Below are 15,314 nucleotides of genomic sequence, written 5' to 3' on the forward strand. Positions count from 1 at the left end.
ATGTCTATATAATTTTAATGGTCTTCAAGTTTATTTTTGCACGAATATATGAGATTGAAGATCTAATTTGGTAATCTTTGCACTTGTTTTGGAAGGGTTTTGAAGCTTTTTATAGTTTTGTTGGGGTGATTTACTTATTTAGATAAGTTGCAGAATTCGAAAGAATTGCTGTAGTTAGAAGAAGTGCGAAGGATGGAAGAAATTGATGGAGCTGCAGAAGTCGAAATTATCCCTAGAGTTAAACTGAACGATGTTTGAAAAAGTTTTTAGGATTTTTTTTTTTTTTACTGTTGTCATGTCATTTTATCTAGGTGAAAATTAATTTATATGTCATTTTTATATTAGTTACTACTGTTAATTTTCCATTCAATATGGGTTGGATTTTATCTAATTTGATAAATCAGGAACCAAATATGACTAAATAATAGGTTAGGGACCAAATACACAAATTTTGGATAGATGAGGGATTAAAAAGTGCTTTAAGCCAATGGAAATTGGAAAGATCTGGATAGTCTTCTTTTTTGCTTTTTTGCTAATTTGTAACCTGTTCGCTCGCAGAGGAAATGCCCAATCAACAGTTTATACATTACATTACAAGCTCCATTTGATTTCCCTTCATAAAACCAAACCCAAGATTTCTATAATATAATATGCACTTTGATACTTATAAATGAAACAAAGACTGGGGGGAAATCTGTATTATTTCGCTGCCTATATAACTCAACGATGAAAAATAAATATAACTTAAATATTGAAAACATCCAATTACTACAAGAAAAATATACAGAAAAAGGAGCAACCGATATTTACTCTTTACAAACAAAATTTCGGCTGCCATTATTACTTTGAGCTACTTTTAAGTATGAATCCGTGGAGAGCAATTTACCCTACTCTTATTTGCCGTACTGTATTCTGAGCTATAAGCTGTCATCCAACCCAAATTTAAACCACAAATTCTTCACCTGCAATACAATCAAAATCATTTCCTACTCAGTCACTACATTATACTATAGGATAAGCTTAGAAACATTCTGATGCACTGCAAGCAAAGAAGACCTCAAACACTCTCTCTCTTCATAGCTTCTCTCTCCTAATCAAACAATAGATAAATGGCCTCAAAACCAAAACCAAAGTTGCTTAGAATATCGTTTCCATCAGCTTTACAATGAAGGGATACATATTATTGAAGTGGTCATCTTGATCAACGGTGAAAGAGAACATTATGTTAGCAACTAACGTGCAAAGTTCATAATGTCCAGTTTTGAAGTTCAAGGGGTCATAATGAAAGTAAATGCAAAGTTGAGGGCCCATGGATGTCATTTACCCTGATTTTCTGTATCAGATCCTAAGAAATAGAGAGAAAATCACATTCTGTGCATGAAAACAATGTCCCTAATCCTGCACTTGTTGACCGTCCAAAAAGAATCCCCTCAAATTTTCCTGTGTTTTTTCCTTGGAACATGTTAAAAGCTAGCAATTACTGAGAACTTACCCTTCTGGTATGAGTTTGATTTATTCACACCTGGTGCCCCTAAACTTTATCATCAATTTCAGAATTTGAATAAAGTTTTGATTTGGCACATAACTCCATTCTCTTCATTTTAACTTTCAAAATAATGAATTTGCTCAGAATATTAACAATTTGGGTGCATAAATTTACACAAGGGCCACGTCATATTAGTAAATTAAATGTTTGTTACAAATATTATAAAATAATAATAAAAAAAAAGATTTTGCTAATTTTACCTGTACATTTTGGCATTGAACTTGTTCATGGTTAGCCAAATTGCTCAAGTTGATGTACAAAGAGTTTCATGACAAAAACTAAAAACGTATGGCAATTCTAAAACTTGCCGAAAAGTCCAGGGAAGCCGAAAGTAATTAACCCATAGATTTCCAAAAAGGGATAATGATTTCATTCTATGCATTCTGCCTATCAAAATCATAGTGTTGTAAACATCTAGTGTTTTACCTAGGCTTAATACATCTGGCCCCCTGTACTTGTCCAGATTATCCAATTGGCCCATTGAACTTTGGAGATGCCTCATTAGCCTTGAACTTACTTATAATATACCTATTGGCCCCCTAAACTTGCTTGAAGTGACCTATTGACCCCTTGAAGTGGGTACAATAATATTTCCTTGTTCTGCCATGTGGACTAGGGGCTAATGAGACATTTTATGCAATTTCAAGAAACTAACAAGATATCTCCAAAGTTCAGGGCCTGATGTATTAAACCTTTTACCTATTATAATTGGAAAATGCACTTTTGAAGCGTATACCTTACTAATTTCAAAATGGAGCCTCAAAAGATTCATCCCAGATATCTGCACTTCCATTTGAAGCATCTTCACCATCTTCTTCCATAGATAACCTTATATATTCTCTATGTGCAAAACGATCCCACTCTGTCAAAGTTGGATTCTCACGTTCCTAACACAATCAAGTAATCAGCAAGCCCAGAGACAAACTAGCACAACTCAGCTGCTAATACTGACCAAGTAATCAACAAAAGTTATGAACCCAGCACTTACCTGCCGAATGAGAAAAGGATCACGACTCTCAAAAGAAATAAATTTATTAAGGTTGAAAAGAATGTTGAAAACGTTTCCAGAAAGTTTTGAGTTTCTCATGTCATGTAGTGTGATGTAACCGTCATTCTGTAAAAAAACACATCATCGGCCACCCACTGTCAGCTAGAGCATATCCAATATAAATAGAGAAAATCCAGTCACAAAGTGAGTTATTAACAAGACTCCAGGAGAGACCTCTGCTCTAATCATGTCAAACATTTGGCACAATATATCCTCAAACAGAACTGGCTCCTGGGCCATGCATTCCATCCGATGCAATTGCTCTTCATAAAAGAACTGCATTTCATTTGACGTGAGAACTCCATTGCCATCCAAATCAATGCATTTAAACCTGAACCAAACATTCTGATTGAACATAAGACATTGTAATGTAGCAAACAAAAAAAAAAGATATCAAGCTAATGTAATGACATCCAGATTCAATTCAAAGCTCACAATTGAAGAGATCACAACATCCTGTTGGATTCCTCCATACAAAGAGCAGAACAATTAGATAATTGATGAGATAGCAGCAGAAAAAGTACAAGATTTCCAGAATTTATATTTGTTTCATCACTAAAAAGAGTGAAAAAAAAATCCCCAAAAATAAAACTAGATAATAAAATTAAGAGACATTGAAACATGCAGTGCCATATACTCAACAGCTTTCATCACATCCTTTTCCTATATTTTACAATAAGCTTAAGGTAATTTAGCCCCTAATGTTATCATTTTATTAATCATGCCCTTAAAGTCTGCCCAAAATTCAATGTTGTCCCTAACCCTCCTTTTCCATTCAAACTATGCATGTAAGCATGCTAGTCATGAAAACCCTTTTTGTAGCTGGAAGACCCTTGGTCTCTTCATGATGTACTTTGAAAAGATTTGGAATGAAAATTGTTTTTTCTTATGTAAAAATAATAATAATAATTAAAGTATCACATAGAGTAATTAATCATAATATGTATGTATAGTTTGTATCTAGCACTAAACTTATTTAATTTTATGTATTCCCCTTGATATCTATTACCTTTTGTGACCTTTTTGTTCCTTATACAGGGTTAAACCCGAAAAATGAGCACTTTAAGGGAATTGTTCCCAACTTGGTAATAGTTGGGAAATTATTCTTTTGGAGACAGCCCCACTATGGTGGTGGACCCGCCATAATGGGGCTGTTTTTAATTACAGAGTTAAAAACAGCCCCTCCATAGGAATTATTTCCCGACCATTACCATGTTGGGAATCATTCCCTTAAAAGGCCCCCAAAAGGGGGTTTAACCCCCTTATACAAGGATATAAACAAAAGAGAAAATAGATTAAAATTTCAAGTTTATAATAATCAATTATACATTAACATCAAATTTTCAATTATTTTCTTTTACCGCTCCAAAGAAATGGTAGATGATCTTCATCATGTTATGTTGTGCATAGTTTGTGTTCATACGCAAATTTGGATAAGAAAATCTCTTGACATGGCCACTAGCATACTTAAATGATAAAAAAATTTAACAGAAAACGAAGGTGTTAGGGGGATCATTAAATTTTGGGACAAACGTTAGGGACAACATTGAGTTTTCGGGCAAACATTAGGGGCACAATTAATAAAAAGTTAAGGGCTAAATTGTCAATCCCAATATCCGTTGGGGGCTAAATTGCACTTTAACCCTTCTAAAATACTCTCAAGTACTGCCAAGATGATGGAGAGGAGTAACAAAAGAACCTGTCATCCTTCTAGTAAAAGAAAGGAAAAAAGCATCTTGATCCCCCTTACCTGTCTGATCTTTATGCATTGAGAATTCATTTTTAATTTGGTCACATTGAGCTCTCATTCAATTATCTCACATTGAGATCATAGGTAACAAGATAGTTAGTTGTGAACATAAAAAGGTTAAAAATGTATGTATCCTATTCATTTGCGTGTGAAATTATATATTCTATAAAAGAATATTTTTTTTCAACTGTTAAAAAAATGCCAATTCAAAGTCAAATGAAGTAGGCCACACATTTGTAACTATTCTTTACGTGCACAGCTAGCTATCTCGTTGCTCAGGGCTTCAACATGTGATTATAATTAATTGAAGAACCAATGTGACAAAATCAAAATCAATCCTCAGTGCATAAAAATCGAAAAGATCAGGGGCCTCAGGATGCTTTTTTCCTAAAAGAAATACGCTCCGAGCCCCAAGCTCATAAGTTGTTCTCAATAAACCTTAGTAGTCTAGAAATTCCAACCATAGAGCATAAGAAACTTGCTCTGACGATAAGAGTCCTCTTTGAAAATTCTTAGATTAGATCTAACTGAACAGACGTCTCTCATTACATATTAAAGGAAAATGTATTCTCAAGATGCAATTCTGACTACTGAGGTCTGAGGTTAATATCATACGTATAACTACTCGCCTTACTTATTAGACAATCCTTCCAAAATATACATTACTTGCTTTACTTATTAGTCAATTCTTCCAAAACAGGTATGATATATCATCCAAACATGCACGCTTAGCGGTTATACCACCCTTGGCCATTTTAAAGCAAACAAACAGATCGCAAGGTTGTATGCAGAGCACAAGATAAACAGGAATACTAAACTTAACTAACAGTGGGAGGAAGGGTATGACTTCAACTACGACAGCTAATTTCAGAAAGAAAAAGAAAACATGTGAAGTTCATTACATCAAAACTTGCTAGTTAAATGAATTACCAAGAATTCAATTCTGATTGACAGAGATGTAATAGTGCAGATGTTTATAAACCTTATTTTGCCCAAAGAAAGAAAGGTTACCAGTACTCCAGGCCAGTTTCAGAAGACTTGTCCTCCTCTGACAGTATGAAGTAGACAAAATCCTCATAACCCATCTTCCCTTCAACCTTGCTAGTAAATTTTCTTGGTAACTGAAATAATGTTCAAATACTAATGACATAAAAAAAGTTGAATCGTTATTTGGTAAAGCAGATATTCTACTGAGAATTCCAATGGATTACACCAAACAAGAAGTTAAAAATACAAACCTGAGAAAAAATTCTATCAACGATCCTGTAGGTAAGAGCATGGTTGCCGTATCTGATGAGGTTCTCTTTGTCAATAAAAAAGTCATGGTCGGTGTCAAGCTCCCAGAATTTGCAGTATATTACATAGAAGTGCTCATAAGAAAAGTATCTGAATTGATTTCATTCAAAAAAAAAAAAAAAAAGAAAGAAAAGAGAAAAAGCTACTTCAGAACAATTTCGAAAAAGACTTGAATATAAAGTTCAATGAAACATTAGACATTTTCCTAGTCTCAAAATCAAGCAAAAAAGGGTCTTCTTCTCCTAGGTTTAAATATGATATTAAAGAATAAACAAGCTGGGATCAACAAATAATAAACAAGTGTTTGTCAAGCTGATTACTGCACACAAAAAAAATATAAAAAAATTTACAGGGGGTGCTCTACTGTTTATGATCTTTTAGGAGTGCCAAACTTAGAGCAGCCTGCTGCCAGCCTTGGAGGTTGTACAACTAAAAAAAGAAATTTGGACTCAAATTTCCCATTAAATAGATAGTACTGAGCAGATGTGGTAATAAAATAAAGCACGCCTTATCATAATAAATCTTGTTACCAACAGCTCAGCAAAAACAGTCTTTATCCAAAGGCATACCTTAAAACTTTATTTATGTCTTCCTCCTCATCTACATGCTGCAATGCAGCAGTTAGGTTCCCACGTTTCAATTCCCTGAGAGTAAGGTGGCCAGTTCCCAATCTGTTAATATGGTAAAATATTCTGTAGGTGACCGTCTCAGCTGTTCCATTGTAACAAAAGTTAAAATTAATAGGTTTACAACGACATGCAATTCATTATGGGATAATTCTAAAACCAACAATGAGACATTGTCTTAAAATAGATGTTTGTTTCCAAATCAGCAGGCTGAATCCAATTTAATAGATTCAAGGATCTTAATAAAATTTAATATATAGGAGAGCACAAATGATAATATGATATGCAATCAAATCACTTACAGAGAATTTAAAAAAAGAGACTGGGCACATAATAACATCAGTTTATAGTTGCCACAATAATATTAACAACGCATAAAAACACTAATGACAAGAGGGAGTAAACAAGTATCTCAAGAATAACATGTAATAAGCATGATTATAAGTAAACAATGTGAAGAATGCTGACATACTTAGAGAAGAAATATGTGTCCTTCACTACTAAGCTCACATATTCATGCATATTTTAGCTTATGCTCTGTATTCACTATCCAGAAGACCAAACATCAACAACAATTCTGCTCATCTCCTCTTATCCATCTATAAACAACAATTACGTATGAAAGCAGTACATGATTAAATGAAATCTATTGGGCTAACCAATAATAATCATACCATATCTTTCTTGAAATTCTGGGGTACTCTGCAAAAACTCCAACCCTGGATGAGTTGCCAAAAGTTCTCGTAAAATAGATCTGAAGTCATCCTATGTTTAGGAGATAGAATTTAGAAATATCAAGATTCATGCAGATGATAAATTATACAACACAAAATACTACTATAGTAGGATGGCGAGAATGATGCCTTCAATATAGCACAAACCTGAGCAAGATATCCACGGTCCGGTTGCTTTAGAACGGTGTAAATTTTAGTTGGGAAGTCCATGGTCAAGAAGTTGCCTCTCATCCAATAATCAATGAATTCGTCTCTACAGTACATGACAGAGAGAAATAAGAAAAACACAAATAGAAGTTCAGTTCAGTATTGCTTATATAAATAGTTGTTGAAGCAATGTATAATCTCAAAATTGGGATATCTAAAGTATAGCTCATTATGTTTTATTAGCATGTGCTTGCAAGCTTATGTTTATTCAGGACTGCGATAGCTTTTTATAAACAAAAGAGTTAACAAAAACTCTGAAAGGGAATTGGTCTAATATGTCATTTCCACAACTTCGAAGGCTTTACTTTCTAACAGAAGCTTAAGCAAATCTATTAGTGGCTGACTCTGTATGCACAAACATATGACTTCAAATGCATATATCTATGCTTATGTCTGTGTGTATAGGAATTCAAGAATAGCTTCAACGACTGTCAGAACAGGATCTCTCTTGGGTGGGTGGGTGGGTTTGTGGGCGTGGAGGGAGGGGGGTGGGGGGATGCATGCATTCAAGACATTGTATTAGATCCACTGTGCTTCAGAGGTTAAAACTAAGAGGTGCACATAAATTACATACAGCATGCATGAACTTTGCAGCAGGGAAAAAGAAATTCCCAAATGGGGGATCTGAAAAACAAAAATGAAATTGTCAAACCAGAGGCAGAATATTTTAGTTCACGAACAGGAAATTAGCACGCATCTTTAAATGGATGACGTGAAAAAAAAGAAAAGTAGAACATCATGTCCAATAATGCAAACATATCTCCTTATAATAAACTATATTCTTTTGATTTTCTCACTTACTTGATTACTAATTGAGGTCAGGCCAAAAACTGAGGATTGCAATTACCACAAGAGAGTAGCTAACAACTAGCTAAGAGAAAATAAATTTGTTCACACATTAACAAGAACAATAAGCGCATGGATTTTATTAACTTGTTCTGCACTATATTGTTGCAGTAAGCTTTCTGAGACCACTGCACTACTGCATCATTATGCTTCAGCAAACAACTGAAAGAGAGGATGGTTCAATCCTTCCATCTAATAACAGCACTGAACCTTCAGAATATCCTTCAAGGATCCAAAAAAGTCAGAAACAACCCTTTATGAAAGGAAATAATGGAAGTGAAAGCAAGGAGTTCATGAGTAATTCTTCCATCCAAAAAGAAAAATTGTCTGCTAATCTGAAACTGCATAACTCAACAAGGGTGTTCAGAGGAATACAAGCTACCTTAAACCCAATGTGGATTGTAAGAAGAGGGGAGGGGCTAGAGATTCATGAAGGGCTGATAACTATAAAAGTAGACCATCCAGAAGCATAAAAAATATCTCCAGATATAATTTAACAGCAGAACTTTTTCATAACTCTATCATTCAGCTTAAAGAAACATAGGCAATTGATTAAAAAAAAAAAAATTCTCTCTTCACTCTACCCTTTTCATGACCTTATAAAAACATTCGGAGGAAATATAAAGCAATCCGGTTTTCTCAATCTTCATGGAAGAAAAAAAAAGGGATTCACCAGCCACTAAATGCAACGAGAGACTCCAGGAGCTCATTTCCGGCTTACGGTACTTGAAAGCAGAGAAAGCTATTCATTGGGCCAAGTCAGAAAGACAGCTCTTCTGATCCGTCATTGCATGTTTATGAGAAAGCAACCAACCTACAACTATTACAATTCCTTTTACATGACAAACTTAAGTTCAAGTAAGATTGATATTAAATAATTGAATGAACCACCTAAATAACCACAGAAACCTTAACTTTCAGTCATCTAAGCAGCAGAACCTATCTATTTGCATTTCAAATCAGACTGATGGATGGAGAAATTGCATACCTTGTCACAATGCCATTGCCTTTAGTGTCGATCTTTCTGAAAAGAGTTCTGGAGAAAAAGGATGGAAGTTTGCAGAAGTCCTTGGTTATTGGCTTAAAATCTGCCATAGAAAGATAGAAACATTTTAAAAATACAAAAACTGTAAAGAAAGAAATATTGTGAGGAATAGTATAGAAGAGAATCTGAAAAAGACTAGTAGATTCTGAATCATGGACAAAATATTCTAACCATGTTCTTGCATTCCATTTGTATGACCCTGGAAATGCTGACTAATTTCACATAAACATTTTTCTTTCATTTCATTAGGAGCTGTACGACCATTTTTAAAGTAAAACTGCAAGTAGAAAAAACTAGGATTAGACCCCTCTGTGGTTAATAAGAAAGTCCTCTCTGAATATAGTTATGAAAGATAATTATTTGGAGTACCTGAGGTATGACTTCTCTTACTGGTTCACTAACCAGTTTTAGTGGAGAGCCTAAAGTAGAGGGACCAGCCCTCTGCTTCATAATACGTGGAGAACCAGATATGCTACGTGGTGAAAGTGGCGGAGTGTTGGCAGAAGCAAACATGGAAGGTAATGAATTGCCCAAAATGGAATTCACAGCAGTGGAGTTTCCCGCGGCATTCAAAGGAGTTCCTGTCTTTGGATCAGCAAGCATAGATTTCACCTATGTTCAAACAACTTTTCATAAGAGACATAACTCAACAATGGGTCAATCATCAAAGTAACAAATGTAAGGGAAAAAATGAAAGAGGAATTACTGCTTCAATTCAGATACTCAAATCAAAATCTGAAGATTGCATCAGAGCTCCAAATATATGAAAACATAAAGCATATATACCACTGTTTTCAAAGCCTAACAATTTCATTTTATACTTTTCTCCTCTTCACTTAAAATTCTTTTCTTTTTCTCTTTTTTATTTTATATATAAAGAAAAAAAAAACACGTTATAAGCAATGCATAGGGATTAGTGCTGTATCAGACCTTCATATCGTCTACTATGTAAACAACAATTTGAATTACAATCACGCTATAACTTCCATTCCTTAAAGTATTTGTCCCCATAAATCATTCTTATTTGGAAATTTCATAATGCCAGTATTTAGAGCAGCGTTAAGCAGCTAAATCCAAAAATGAAAACAATCTATACCATCGTCTATAGAGCCGCAACAACCCAACAAAAGCCCATGTGAAAAAAAGATCCCATCAGAGTGGCAGACAAACATTTTAAAATACGGTAGCAAGTTAAAAATCGAAATTGATCATGATACGAAAAATAAATTTAAACGAAAGCAAATTCTTGACTGGGAGATTGGAGAAGAATACGATTGCAGCGATAAAGGTTTAGGGCTAACCAATCGGTAATTATCAGGAAGAGAAAGCCACTGGGAGAAAAGCTCCTGAGCGAGATAGGGGTTGGCTTTGAATGACAACGGTGACAACTCCGGAAGCTGTAGCATTTCCGGGTCCAACGTTGCCAAATCAGATATTGCAGCTTCCGCATTCATCATTTTCTTTAATCAAGAGAATCCCGGATCGCAAATATATCTTCAACAGCAAGAGCAGAAACAAGGAGAGAAAAGAGAGGAAGAGAAAGCTGAGAGCTTTGTATTGATGGAGATTTACATAGAAACCAGAAAGGTGACGCCAAAGTGATTGATGAAAATAGAAGACGCAGATTGCATGCACTGTGCAATCAGGAACTGTCCGGACCGGAGGGAGGGAGGGAGTCACTTTTTCCCTTCTCTTTTTGGTTTTTGGACCCCACTGCTAATTGGTCCTGCTACCAAATCGTTGAGATGGAAGTATAAAAAAGTTTTAATTGTATAGTATAAAATAGTTTTTTCTTTCAAAAAAAAAAAAAAAATAATTTTACGAAAATATAGGTAAAAAAAAACATAATTAAGTGTTTCACTTTACCTTTTTAAAAGATCAATGATTTTACATATTGAGTCATTTGTTATGCATCAGACTCTTAACTTTTCATCGAGACAAACGTTATTAAGGGATTCGACCTAATAACAGGAAAAAATTTACTTTCATATGGACAATCAAAAAATTAAGTTTCTTAACTACAAGAGAGTAAAAAGTAAAAAAAATACAGAAATCGATTTCTATTAGTTTTTCTAAGTTGGAAATAGATTTTAGTGTTAGGGGGGAAGATCGATTTGACGATTCTAATATTGAAAATCGTAAAATTTGAGAGGAAAAGCTCGAGTTTAGAAGAACCTATTAGAAATTAATTTCTATAATTTCTTTTTACTTTTTAATTTTTTTTATCTCTCCTAGTTAAAAAAAACGGTTTTGATATATGCAGCCCTTAGGGTTGCATATAATCACATGCACCTTAATGGGCATGTAGAATTTGCTCATTCACCATTAGATTTAGGTTTATTAGAATCCTAAGGTGGAGATTCAAAGCATCCTGAGGCTTAGATTTAATAAGCCTATATCTAACGGTGAATGAGCAAATTCACTTGCTCATTAAGGTGCATGTGAAAATTCCTGGAGGTTGGATAGAGTTGAACATAAGACCTTTTCAAATAGAAGCAAACATCCTTAACCATCACATCTATCTTTAAACATTAAAATAATACTACATAAAGTTAATATAATTCTCTCCAAAATATTATCAGACACCATTACTAAAAAAAATGAAAAATTACACAGAAATTCATATTTTAAAACCTATTTACAACTATGTCAAGTCATCATTTTGGATTATATCAAACTAGTAAAATCACTTTTAATATATTTTAAGGATTAGAATTTATAAATTAGAAGTCTAGAATATATTTTATAGGGTTTATGATTTATGAATTGAAGTCTAAATTTTTTAAACGGTTTTGATATATGCAGCCCTTAGGGCTGCATATAAGCATTAAATACAATGGAATATTCTTTTGTATTTTTTAGATGTATATTTATTATGCATTGAACTTCTAAATACACCAAAAATCATTTAATGCAATCATAAATTCTTTTATATTTTCTATATCTGCATTAATTTTTTATTTTTTGAAAAGGTATCTGCATTTATTATTTCGACAGGTTATTTGTAACTGTATTAGTAACAGAATAAAAGTTACAAATAACTCGTCGAAATAACACAGTTACGAATAACCTGTCGAAATAATAATGTTTAAGTCTGACAAATAAAAGTTACATACAAAAAACTGCATACAACCCGTCAAAATACAATTAACCGGTTCTGATCACATGGACCTTAATGACCATGTAGTATTTGGTCATTCACCATTAGATCTAGGCCTATTAAAATCTTAGGGTGGAGATTCAAAGCATCCTAAAGCTTAGATTTAATAAGCCTATATCTAACGGTGAATGACCAAATTCATTTGGTCATTAAGGTGCATGTGAACATGGCTGATCCAACCTCATTTTCTTTTAAAAAGTTTTTATTTATTTTAGTTTTATTTTTCTTTTTTTTTTGGTAAGAAGGGAAGAAAAAAAAACAAACAAACAAAAACCTAACCCGGGATCAGTCTAGGAAGACTGACCCCAATCCTATCCTCAAGAAGAGAAGGTAACAGAAAAGAAGGAGGAACGGAAAGGGTAGAAACACCTAACATATTTTATTTTTCAATTATTATAAAAACATATTACCATTATTAATTAATTTAAATGGACTTTTTATTTTTATTTTGATAACACTTTTAAATTCATTTTTAATATGTTTTTACCATTAAAAAATGTAAATATATTTAATATTCATTTTTATTATGTCTTTCCCATTAAAAAAAAGTAAACATGTTTAATTTTCTATTAGTGCAATACTAGTTTCTAAAAAAAAATATTTTTACAATTTTAACGCGTTGGAGGCTAAAAAAATTTACCGCCAACCGCACGGTTAATTTCGATTTTTTTTTTGACGTTTTGAAATTTTTTTTACTGATATGTTTGAGCTCCGGGTCATCTGGGGTCTTGGTTCCGCCACTGACAGTGACTAAGTCATTGAGCACTCAATTACCACAGGAGAAGGAGATCTATTAAGTCTAGTAAGCGAAATGTCAGGAGTAAAGCTATTGTGTCCGTTGTGATTGAGACTACTACTGAAACTAGACCGAGCATGAGGAGGCGGAGCACTGTATCGGAACCCTAGAAAAAGTTTTTAGGATTTATGTGCCATCTCTAGTTGAAAATTAATTTTATTTATGTGCCATGTGTCGTTTTTGTATTGCTGACTGCTGTCAATTTTCCATTCAATATGAGTTGAATTTTATCTAATTTGATAGGTCAGGGACCAAATGTGACCAAATAATAGGTCAGAGGCCAAACACACAAATTTTGGATAGATCAAGAGCCAAAAAGTGCTTTAAACCATTTCCATTTTAGTCTGCTGTTAATTTAATTTAGGCTAGTTCGGGTTTAGAAATCAAATCTCAAATCCAATTGAATATATCAACTTAATAAAGAATTTATATTTTTTAATAATAAAAATTTAAATTTATATTTTAAAATAAATATAAATTTAATAATTAATATTAATAGGATGAGTTAGGTTTGGACATGTTATAACCCTCTAGCTTACTATGATGAGAATGAAGTTTGTAATGCAATATAATGTATAAAAGTTAAAACTGTGTGGAAGATTACACAAATTTGAAAAAAAGATTATGAGATTAATTAGATTTGTCCTAGGTTGGGTTCTGGCTGAATTGTATATAAATGATTGATTCAATCATATTCCAGCCTTGTTAATATAAGTTGGTTGAGGTTTAAAAATCACAACAACAGAATAAAGCCAATCTAAAAATGAATATACATTTTAATAATAAATATTTCAATTTATATTTAAAATTAAATATCTATACATCTATATATAAATTTATTAACTAATATCAATAGGGTAGGTAAATACGGTTGGACCGAATCTTCATATTTTTATAAATTTTAAGTTCACTTTAAAATTAAGTCTCTTTTGTTGATCCCGTGTAATGTAATAGGATTAGTTACAGGGTAGGTTAGGAACTAATATAACTTTTTCGCTTAATAATGCTGACTTAATTGAATGTTTGATAGTTTAACTTAGTTTCAGCTCAGCAAGGCTGAGTGTGGTGTGAGACAGCTTTAATCAGATACTGACTAGAGCTGTTTCAGTTGTGAGTTGGGAAGTAACACTTAAGTCAGTTTCCAACTCAGCACTCAGATTACTCAGCTTCGGCTTGTACAGATTATTTACTGAGTAATTTTAAGCAAGCAACACACACACACACACACACACATATATATATATATCACGAGAAAGGGTTAGAAGTTACTCAGCAGACTTATCCTGGTCCGGCCTCTCCGCCTACGTCCAGTCCCCGGAATCCTTCCGAGCTTTTTCAATACTCTACTGAGCTCTTTAAAGGTAGAGCACAAACCTTTTACAATAGCAACTGAGTATGCAAGAGTACCGTCCTCTATTCGTCTACTCAATCCTATCTACCACTGAATACTATAACCGAGTACTCAACTTCTCTCTACCACTGAGTACTATAACCGAGTACTTAGCTTCACTCTTCTAACCTTTTACAAATGATAAGAAATTGTTCTTAACACAACAAAGAACACTTTAGATGACTGAATCAATCTAGACTTTTACACAATGATTGGAGTTTGGTGTAAGAGCTTGCCTTTTCTTTTCAGACAGCTTCTATTTTGGATTTTGACTCGATGAAGATTTGCTTTTTCTGTTTGTATATTGTGTGTTAATCCAAGTGATGAATTGGCCTTTATATAATGATCTTTGGGGCGCCAATGATTTGAATTCCGACATAGCCGTTGTGGGGGAACGGTCTTCTTTCGTCATCACTCGGTCAGCTTTCAGAGCTGCAGGCCAATCCTGTCTTCTGTTTTGGACAGGAGCCAGATTTGTCTTCTTATGCCAGATTTATCTTCATACGCCAGGTTTATCTTCTAGCAAAAGTCAGATGGTCCATGCTCTTTCTCGAAACGGTCTTCATGACAGATTTCCAAGGCTTCTGATTTGTTTTAGAAATTTGTCAGACCTTATCTTGCAAGTTGATGGATCATTGATGCTGACTTGACGACTACTCAGCTTGACTAAGCGGCTTCGCCTTCAAGCTTTTCTGAAGAAGACATTTCTTTCGCAAGGTTGAGTTGCATTCTACTCAGCTTCTGCTGTGTGACTTGCTTTCGCTGACTTTGTCTTGTCTTTCTCTTATAGATTCTTAGTTCCTGTTCTTGTTACTTAACTTACTCAACATTGAACAAACTTATTAGTACAATTAAATCAAAGCACTTAAA

General features: G+C 33.7%; 1 protein-coding gene across 3 annotated transcripts; it reads right to left on the bottom strand.

Moving 5' to 3' along the window:
- Nucleotides 1-729: 729 nt before the first annotated feature.
- Nucleotides 730-10,823, bottom strand: LOC136218706 (probable serine/threonine protein phosphatase 2A regulatory subunit B''delta). Of its 3 annotated transcripts, XM_066005768.1 has the most exons (13): nucleotides 10,400-10,823; nucleotides 9,468-9,710; nucleotides 9,270-9,375; nucleotides 9,042-9,141; nucleotides 7,148-7,253; nucleotides 6,941-7,031; nucleotides 6,210-6,351; nucleotides 5,583-5,730; nucleotides 5,356-5,465; nucleotides 2,769-2,925; nucleotides 2,535-2,660; nucleotides 2,283-2,433; nucleotides 730-962 (listed from the first exon to the last, which is right to left on the bottom strand). In XM_066005768.1, exons 1-12 carry the CDS (start codon nucleotides 10,553-10,555, stop codon nucleotides 2,293-2,295), a joined length of 1,626 nt encoding a protein of 541 aa, XP_065861840.1. In that variant the 5' UTR covers nucleotides 10,556-10,823; the 3' UTR covers nucleotides 730-962; nucleotides 2,283-2,292. The 3 variants fall into 3 exon arrangements, with proteins under 3 accessions (XP_065861840.1, XP_065861842.1, XP_065861841.1); XM_066005770.1 differs by lacking the exons at nucleotides 9,042-9,141; nucleotides 9,270-9,375; nucleotides 9,468-9,710; nucleotides 10,400-10,823 and adding an exon at nucleotides 8,727-8,841; XM_066005769.1 differs by lacking the exons at nucleotides 9,042-9,141; nucleotides 9,270-9,375; nucleotides 9,468-9,710; nucleotides 10,400-10,823 and adding an exon at nucleotides 7,782-7,831.
- Nucleotides 10,824-15,314: the final 4,491 nt, after the last annotated feature.

This window comes from Euphorbia lathyris, chromosome 2 (assembly GCF_963576675.1).
Source record: "Euphorbia lathyris chromosome 2, ddEupLath1.1, whole genome shotgun sequence".
NCBI classification, from domain to species: domain Eukaryota; kingdom Viridiplantae; phylum Streptophyta; class Magnoliopsida; order Malpighiales; family Euphorbiaceae; genus Euphorbia; species Euphorbia lathyris.